Source organism: Calidris pugnax, unplaced genomic scaffold, assembly GCF_001431845.1.
Source record: "Calidris pugnax isolate Ruff unplaced genomic scaffold, ASM143184v1 scaffold1, whole genome shotgun sequence".
NCBI lineage: Eukaryota > Metazoa > Chordata > Aves > Charadriiformes > Scolopacidae > Calidris > Calidris pugnax.
The window spans coordinates 9,704,566-9,714,371 of NW_015090800.1; the positions used below are offsets into that span (position 1 = coordinate 9,704,566).

Genomic DNA, 9,806 nt, shown 5'->3' on the forward strand with positions numbered 1-9,806 from the left:
CTATTCCAAAGTAGAAATGTGTCTAAATCTGCCTTGTGTTGAGGGTTGGTATATGGATGCTGTTCAAAAGAAGCTTTCTGTATTCAGTTTGGTGTGTCCTGACTCCTCTTGCAGAGTGTGGCACAGCTAATGTCCTGGTTTGAGTCAAAACCACAACAGCTAATTATCTCATTTTTTTATGTTAGATGAAAATGTGCTTGTTGGCAATTTCTGTATGCTTTCCCCAGGTACCAAGGTGTGCCATGACCCTCTGCTTCAGCTGTGAGGGTACACTTCTAACTACAATTACTCTGTGACCGCTGTCCCTAGACCTAAGCCTTTCCCTGAGTTTTGCATGGTAGAAAAATCTGTGTTTTGAAGACATTCTGTTGAGAATCTATCCTCCTCATGCTAGTTTTGCACCAAGGCTGTTTTCTTGATATTTCCAGGATTTTTCATCGGAGGCCCTTCTAACATGATCAGTTCTGCAATTTCTGCTGACCTGGGGCGCCAGGATCTGGTGAGAGGCAGCAGTGAGGCTCTGGCAACAGTCACAGGAATCGTGGATGGAACTGGCAGTATTGGTGCTGCGGTGGGCCAGGTGAGGCTACCACAGGAAAATAGAGGTCTGAGGAAGGAGGCAAAGAGTCTGTTGTGGTTAGAGATGATATTTCATTCCTCAATCCAAAGTTACATGGAGAGAGAGAGAGAAAGGGTTTTGTTGTTTTTAAAAGAATTATTTATTCAAGAAGCAACCAAGGGAACATATGCATTTTAAGCTTCCGGTGGAAGCGATTTAATTAAGAGCTAAGCTAACTATTTATAGTATTAATGTTATGGCACTCTCATAATTTAAACAAATTTTAGACCCTTTCATATCCTAAAGTCCAAAAAGCAAGTAAATTTAGCTTCACAAAGAGTAAAAATAAAACGTTTTGAAGTTTGGGATTTTTTGTTCAAAGGTAATAGCAAAACATATCAAAAAAGAAATCACTTACAGAAAAGTTTATCAAGTAGAATTAGAATACCTATTATGAATGTTACAGTGTTTATAAAGTAATGTAAAATTTGCTCTTATTTGTGGTTCCCCTTTTTATCTCTGGATGTCTTTTACACCTTGTAAATCCAGCACCACTTGCTTCGATAGTCCTTACAGTACGCTGCCAGAGGTCTGAAGACTAGACTGTTGCAGAAAAGGAAGCTGACAGTGTACCCACTGGGGACATTCTTTCTTCTCAAATACAAGCTTTAACTATGTGGGAGAACAGAGTGGTGCTTTGGGGAGGGGAGGATTTAGTAGAAAGGTTGGAGCCAGTTCTATTCCAGGCATCCTCTAGAGCTGGTAAAATACCCAGGATGCAGGCAAGACATAAAACTTTCTTTTCTGGAAGGGGATTTGGGTTTGTGCTTGCCCTTGATTGCCTGATAAATACAATAATTCAGTGTCTGTTTTGTAGGAAAGATGCTGCTTATCTCCTTTAAATATGGAAAATCACGAGTGCTTTGTGGATGCCTTAAAGTGCACTGTTTACGCTCAATGTTCTTACATTGACTACAGTGTTTCTGTCTTCCCACACACATACCATTCAAACTTGCGTCATCATAAAAATTGGGTCTTTAGTTCTGAAAAATTCCACCTGCCTCCCATGCTAACGTTGCATTTATTTCAATGGAGACAACCATGATGTCATTCTGGGGGTGTGTGAATCACACCAAATGCACAATGAACATGTTAGAAATTCAGATCTTGGTTTGTGCTAATAAAACCAGTAGTGGGCATATTAGAAGAAGGGAGGCCCTTGTGCAGCATCTGAATATAAATCTGTTAATAGGGAATACATTTTCTTTTGTAGCCTGTGTAGTCCTGTTGAGCCAGGACACAGTTCAGAACAGACTGTAGTCTCAAGTGTCTTGCCTACGATGAAGGGTTAAGTAGTTAGTGGTTGCACAGCTCTTGTAAATGGGTCCCTTGTAATTTATAAACCATTCTAGAGCTTTTAGTTCTTCTGAGAGTACTTACATCCACTTATGTCCCAGTGTTCTGTGCAAAAACCTTGTATTCAGCGGAGTCAATTTGTCACCCTTTGAAACTGTAGTTCTGTTCTCTCTTTTCTGCTGCTGTGAATTACTGTAAAGCTTCAGGATAGTATCTCTGCTTTGCTGAGACTGTGGGTTTTAGACAGAAAGGCTGCTGTCCTGAGTCATCTCTTCTGACAGGAAAAGATCAGCTGGAAGGTTTTGTGATCAGCTCTGTATGGAGTGTTAACAGCCCACAAATTCTAGAAAATGAAAGCGTGATGCCTGAAAGTCATGCCTGTCTTCCTGGTTTGAATAATTTTTTCCCCCCTTTCTTTTTAGTATCTAGTGTCTTTGATCCAGGAGAACCTGGGATGGATGTGGGTTTTCTATTTCTTTATTCTAATGGTAAGAAATCACCTTTCTCAAATTTTTTTTTGTCAAAGTTCAACTTGCAACATAGCAAGTTTTTGTGAGAACCTGAAACTTGTGGTTTAGACATGTAATCTGTTTCTGCAGCAGCTGCCAACTCTGGTGCCATTCTCAAAGTTGTCTGTAGTGTGCCTTTGCTTTGGGGTGTCTAAATCAACTGGATTCATTTTGGATCCTTTAAAGTCACGTTGCCCAACAGGATCTGAGATTGTGGCAGAGGCACAAAAATACTTGCCTTAAAATACCTGTGCGTGTTTCGTAAAGCTCATACCAGCTGACTGAGTTCCAAGGCAGGACTTTTTCCTCCTTCATCTCCATGATAGTTAGTAGGTAGTTCCTAGTATTTTCAGGGAGCTGAAAATACAGGTTAAGCTGCTTGTTTGTTAGCCCTTGAAGATTAGTGGAAGGAGTGATGAGGATCTTGAAACTAAAATGAAGATGCCTTGCCCTGGTATACCCCTGGGGGAGAGGACTATTCAGGTGCCCTGATCTCCTCAGCATTGATGCAGAGGTGAATACTGTACAATTCACCCATTCTTCCCTGCTGGAAGTGCCAGGAATTGTCTTTGCATTTGTGCTGACTAGGGAAAAGGCCACTTTGGTAAGCAGCAGAGGTGGCTGAGAGGAAGGCAGTTGAGGAGGTGAAGAGCTCATCTTCTTTATGAAAAGAAGATGATGTCAGCTGAAATTGTATGAGCAGCCTCAGTCCTTCCATCTGCTGTGTCACTTCTATTACCCTGTGACTTTCTGGGGAGGCCTTGAAAGGGCAGGGTGGCTGCAGCTATGGTTGCTCTCTGCTGATTGTCCTGGATGTGCTTCTTTTCACAACATTGGAGCACAGGGTGGCTGCAGCTATGGTTGCTCTCGGCTGATTGTCCTGGATGTGCTTCTTTTCACAGACGAGTTCAACAATCCTGTTCATTTCACCATTAATAGTGAGGGAGATCAAATTGCTTCTGCATGAGCGGCGCCTGCGAATGCTGGCTGAGTGACTCCTGCTTGCCTCTGGAAGGACTGTTGTACAGACCTGACAGCTGGAACACTAATCAAAATCCTGGGAGACTTGTTTCTTACATCCTCCAGGTTTGGACTAACTCAAAATAGCTCTGCAAGACTTGATGGACCTGCCTTTGTGAGCTCAACAGTGAAGTACCAAATACCCGTCCTGAAACCACCCGCACCATGGAGCTGCTGATCTAAGCTAGACAATCCACGAGGCCTGGCTGGGATTGTCCTGGCCTACCAGACTCTTCCATGTCAGCAGCCCCACTAGGGTCTTCTGCTGGGTGGGCTCACTGCTATACCCTTTCTTATTTATTTCTGGATGTCCTGACCAAAGGTCAACTGTTTAAAACTGATGGTGGAGAGGCTCTCTTCCAATGAATTTTGATGCTCTGTTGTGCCAGTGAAGTCATACAGTGCATTTCATGGGTAGTCTAAGTTTACGATCGCTTTAGCTTTTAGAAAGGGCAAAATTATTTGGAACTCACTCTGTCCAGTTGTTTAAAAAATACTGTTGTTAAATCTGTACACAGACGGACCTCTGCTATCCATAGCTATTAACTGTCATGTAGTCCAGTAGATCCACATGGAGAAGTTACCTCCATATTTGTTTTTAGCATTTTGTAATAATAATATTATTACTAATCTCTGGGAAATGAGATTTCAGTTTTTAACTATTTAAGCAGACAAATAGTGTGCAATACTTTGCTGTGATCTCTGAGGATAAGCCTTAATAGATCCTTTGTGTCTAAAGGATCCTTGAATGGCTTTGGGGATCACTAATGGGACACAAATACTTTCACTACTGCTTTGTTATTTGAATTCTAATCAGTACTGACCAAAATGGGACTGTCGGGTGACCCTCTGAAGGCAGCTGGTGTCACTGATTTCATACTCATTGGGCAATTGCTCATCTCCAGCAAAGGAGAACCAGAACGGAATTAAAGGAATTTAAGGGACTTGGCTGCTCTTGGGCACAGGCTTCCCAAAAGGGATTGCAGGATACTCATGGAATAGCACCAAGGAGCAAGTGCTGTTCCCCTCCCCAGTGCTCCTCTGCCTTGAGCTGCGGAGGGGACCTCAAACTCTAGGGTTTAAGAGCTTGAGTTGTATGTTTAAGAGCTTGAGTTGTATCTTGAAGAGAAAGGTAGATGGGAGTCAGCACTAAAGAGCATGTGACTGCACTGAGTGTGGTGGTGTCTGAGTATTCTGCAGTGCTGCGGTAAGCAGGGTGACCGACCAGCATCTCTGACATTTGTTGGTGATGTTAATGGGGTCGCCGAGTAACTTCTCAACAGATTGTTTTCTGCTTATGCCTTGAGATGTTCCGTTGCAATAGGCATCTGTTAACCAGCAGACTTTCTGATCAAACACTCAATCGAACTAGTCAGTGATGCCTGGATGGGGTGGGGGGCAGGAGTATTCTGGGAACTGAAAATTTGAAACTTTTTAAATGGGAAAAGTTGCCTTTTTAAAATGTACAGTGATTTTATTTTATTTTTTAAATTTATGAATGTCAATTTTTAGTCACGTGTTGATTGTAACGAGTGGGACATTATTAGTGCCTTACAGTTCTACTGTATCGAACGGTTACTTGGCGACTGCTGCTTCTGCACTGACAGCTCTGTGCACATCTTTGCTTACTGTGAAACTCAGTTGCTCCATTTTATACTTCTTTTTTTTTTTGAGATTCTCTTTCTTTCTTTCTTGGTGGAGGTGATTCTTGCCTTTTTTGCTAACCCTCGAAAAATGTCAGTGCTTGGGAAAGCGGTGCCATTAAGCTGATGATGGACCTGAATCCTGTTCTTGTCTCTTCTCATTCCCATTCCAATTTTTGCCTGTATAATTAGAGCAGGAGACTGAGAATCTATCATCCTGCTCTCAGAATTATGCCCTGGGGTTAGTGTTCACATCCCAAGCTACTCATTAGCCCCTGTACAAATAGAATCAAAACTCCCTGAAATTTAGTTCTAAAATTGATGGCGGCACCGCTTGCCCCAGCCACCATGTCTGAGAATCTGTGGTTTCAAATTCCAACCTGGATGAGCTTTTTTGGCCAGGCTGTCTGGGCGCTCGATAAGCTTCTGATGAAAGGTGGGGTGGGAAAGGGACAGTGTGCGGGGCCCGGGGGGAGGAGGAGGAGAGGCAGGCCCCGGTGACAAATGGTTTCCTGTAAACAGTTCTGTCCCCTCTGGAGGAGAAGTGTCAGAGGCCTTATGAGCGCCGCAAGCACAAGCTGCCCAGCAGCTCACATGTAAGTGCATGGTGGTGCTTTGAGGCCACCTTCAATTAGCTGGATGTGCCAAGGACTTCAGGATCGTGGTGGTGGTGTTGTTGTTGTCCTGGATTTTTGGTTCTGTGTATTTCCTCAAGGTGCTCAGATGGAGGAAGGTTTTCAATCTGATCACGTCCAAACTGATGTCACATGAATAAACTTATTTTGACTTGATCTGGGCTAATTCTTCTGTGTGCTTTATTCCATTCTTCTCAATGGGGTTCTGCTGAGCGTGCGTCTCTCCTGCCTCATCAGAGGCCTACCTCTAGCAGCTGCTTTTCACTCCACTGCTGTGAAGACCAAAAACCAAACCCTCATCCCAGCCTGATGGACCATGTTCCTGCCTGCTGCAGTTGGTCACTCTTCCTCAGCAGTCTCATGAGAAGCTTTGTGAGAGTCCCCTAAGAGAGATGCCCCGTCACTAACGGTCTTAAATAAAGAGGCCAGAACATACATTTGGTTTTATTTCTTAATTTGTTGATCTGCACGTGGAAGTCAGGTGTTCTCCCCTTGAAATCAAGCATGCCATGTGGCTGCTGGCCCTGCCGTGCCTTCTCTCCTGTGGCTTGTTTCTTTATACACAGATCCCCACCTCAGTTTAGCTGTGTTTAAAGGGACACAGTGGGGAGCTTTGTGTTTATGTTTTATAGTCTATCCTAAATTCAGAGTTGAGCACAATGCTCAACTCCAGATTGCTGGAGAAACCCCCATGCCTGCAGGCTCTGGTCCCTCAATTCCCAACTAGTTTGGTGGTGCTATGATGCTATTCCTCCAGAAAAGTGACAATTCATATTTTTACCCCTTTTCTGTCACTTTTTTTTTTTCTTCCTACTCCTGAAGAACTCTCCAGTCTACTCTGGAAGTGCTCTAAGGAGAAGGGCTGAATGTTTGGGTGAGCAGAAGTGTCAGAATTACTTCAGAGGGCAAAGGAAGCGCATTGGGAAGGTCCTTGCAATAGATGCCCTACAAGCAGAGCTGCTGGGCCCGGTTTTCTTGGAGGTCTGGAACCCAATGGCCTTGTGACGAGTCTGCCTGGTGACAGCTGCCACAGCGCTCTCCAAAGGAGCAAGAGTTGGGCTTCTCCTCTAAGTGCTGGGCTGCCTTAGAGAGCGAGTGAGCTCCTTGTCCTCACCAAACCCAGAAGAGCAACTTTCCCTCCTGCAGGGAAGGGGGAGGAGAAGCAGAAGTGTGTTTTAAGGATTTTTTTTTTTTCCTCTCTGAGATAAAAGGATGAAGTATCTATTTGGAGATAGTCCCACAGATCTCACCAGTAGAAGCACTGGCTGTTCTGGGATGTCTCAGACACACCACTGATCAGTTACTCTTGTGTAGTTTTGTCCTCTGTCCAGGGGTGGCCAAGGTGCTCTGCCAAACCTTTGTGCAATTCCCCCCCACCCCTTCTTTTCTAACTGAAAGTGCCTACAGGGATGCTTGGGGTTCTGTATTGCAAAGGGTTTCTAAGGCACAGCGTGGCCACCTTCCTACATCTTTGTCAGGCCTTATCTAATCCTTTAAGTAAACAGCCTGCCCTCCTCCAAAGGCTGCAAATACAAGCTCTTAGACCATTTTGTGGGGCTGGATCTGGGGGGAGTGTGTTACGTACAGGCCCATGAAGGCATCTTGCTTCTATTAAAGCTTTTCCTAAACGACTGTTGCTTGGATGAATATTTACAGTAATGCAAAGAAGAAGAATTGAGGCAATTGCTGTGACTGTTCCCTTTGGTTCTCCTGCGCTGGTGATGGTGTCTGTGTACAGCCAGATCCTTGGAGGTTCTCCTGAAATGTCTCCTTTGACCACCTCTGCAACAGAGCACAGGTGTCTGTGAAAACCAGATGCGATGGGCAAGTCCAAATGTACTCCTGGAGCACGAGGGCATAAAGCAAAAGCTTTGTGGCTCTCTTGGTAGGTTTGACATTACTGCCAGGAGAAGGAAGGTTTCTACTGAGATTACAGAAGCTCAGGTAAATGGTTTGGGGACAACTATTTTGTTTCAGAATGGCTTTAAAGCAGCAGATGGGACTTGATGGACCTAGAGGTGAATTGGTGAAGTCTCCATTGGTGTTCTTGCTCTGTTGCCTAGGGTAGGAAATCCATACACCACCCACTCTTGTCTTTGTGGGCCACATAAGGGACAATATAATCCAGAAGGTATCATCAGCAGAACGACAGCAGATGAGGATAAGATTATTCAGATGTGCTATTTAAATCTTCTTTCCTTATAACATGGTAAGAAAAGCATTGGGGATTCAGGATGGGTTGATTTCTCTGGGCTCCTGGATTCCAACCACTACCTCAGAGAACTCCTACACCCAGAGACCTACATCCTTGTTCTTTTTCCCCATTTGTCAGGTGGGACCAGTTTCCAAAACCTCACTCCTCTGCTCTGGGGTGCCTGGCAGAGAAAAGCGACCTGGGGCTGACAGAAGCTGGTGTGAGTGCCAGAGATGACAAAGCAATTGGGTAAGAGCTGCCTGTGCTCTTCAGCCAGAGGGATGGGAGGATCTGGGCGGCAGCTTCACCGGGACCGGCTCCTCTCTCCACTCACCTCTCCTGCAGCCTCCTTGCCCTCTGCTCTAACCCTGGCTTCCTTCTGGGAATATTCATGTTTCGTTTCTCCCCGGTCAGAAGCAGGTTCATCCCAGGACAGCTTATCCCAGCGTGGGGACAAGAAGGACAGGCGGCTGCGGCTCCTGCTGTTGGACACCAAGGAGCTGTTGACCCCAGAAGAGATGTGAAGGTGGGTGTGCAGCAGTGTTGTGCCAGCACCAGTGATTCCTGAGTCAGTGCACGCCCCCGAAACCCCAGGTGAGCAAGCATGCAGGGCTGGCAGGGTCCCTGCTGGAGCTGGCTTTTCACTGCCCAGCGGTGTTTCCGTGCGCCTGCCTGCAACGGCGGGTGTGCAGCGGCGTTGTGCCAGCTCCAGTGATTCCTGAGTCAGTGCACGCCCCCGAAACCCCAGGTGAGCAAGCATGCAGGGCTGGCAGGGTCCCTGCTGGAGCTGGCTTTTCACTGCCCAGCGGTGTTTCCGTGTGTATCTGCGATGCCCTTCGGAGCTCCCAGGAGGGTTTTTAAACACTGTGTTGTCTGGTTTCCCTGAGGGGAGCAGGAGGGTGTTGGGGGAACACGGAGCCGTGGCCCCAGCAGCTGGGTGTCACCCTGGTTCTGAGGGACCCTGGCCTTTGCTCCCAGATGGCGAAATCCAGATTGTTTTACGTTGCCTGGCTCTGCTGCACTTTGCCACTTGCTTTGGTCGGTTGGAGGGGGATTTCTGCCTGTCTTCTGCCACTTCGCTGGCTGCCGTTTCCTCAGCTGCCTTCTCTTTTTAGGAAAGGAGCAGGGAGTCGCTTCGGGGGGATTTATCATCAGTCAAGGTCTTCATTTGACAGATTTGCTCTTTTCTTCCTGCTTCCACTGTTTCACCTCAGGTTACCCGTTCTGTCTCAAATGTGCAGGGCCGGATTCCTCCCTCTTCTGTCCCCAGCCCGTTTTCTTTGCTCCAGCCGTTGTGGGAGCTCGTCTCCAGGACTAGGAAAAGGAGCCAGTATTTTTCTGTGCTAACAAAGTGAGCATTGTAATGCAGTTGCCGAGTGGGTGGATGTGATTGCCGACAGACAGACGTATTCCTCCTGCTAGGGTGTGGATTAAAGCTCAAGGTGACTTTGTTCCTGCATAAATTTCACTAACTTTCCCCAGGGAGCTGGAGGGGCCGGGGTGGGAGGGGAGAAGTGTGATAAATGGAAGTGTCGGAAGGAGACGCGCTGACACGGCACGCGCTCCCAAAGCGTAAATGTGTGCTGTAAGGAGCTCTCAGCATAGATAGAGACAGCGCTCCATGGGTTAAAAAATAAAATACCCAGGATGATGTTTGGACACGAAGTTGAGGGTGGCACTCTGCGGGCTGCTGTCCCGGTGTCATCACCTGGGTACCTGGATTAGGGAGCAGCACAGGTTGCTCAGGGTTGGGAAGGCTTTGAGGGGAGTGAGGAGGGCACTGCTCCTCTCAAGGAGGGGTGGGAGGAAGCCAGGCTGCCTTTGCTGCTCTCCACCAGTCAGACCTGCTCGACACCAGAAGCTGTGGCAGACGGGTGGGCTGCCATCTCC

At 46.5% G+C, this 9,806-nt stretch overlaps 1 protein-coding gene across 1 annotated transcript; it reads left to right on the forward strand.

Annotated features, from left to right (window-relative positions):
* The first annotated feature begins 403 nt into the window (after positions 1 to 403).
* LOC106885380 (sugar phosphate exchanger 3-like) lies at positions 404 to 5,883 on the forward strand. Its single transcript, XM_014937532.1, has 3 exons — positions 404 to 580; positions 2,338 to 2,403; positions 3,327 to 5,883. The coding sequence occupies exons 1-3, from the start codon at positions 455 to 457 to the stop codon at positions 3,417 to 3,419; spliced, it is 285 nt and encodes a 94-aa protein (XP_014793018.1). The 5' UTR covers positions 404 to 454; the 3' UTR covers positions 3,420 to 5,883.
* Positions 5,884 to 9,806: the final 3,923 nt, after the last annotated feature.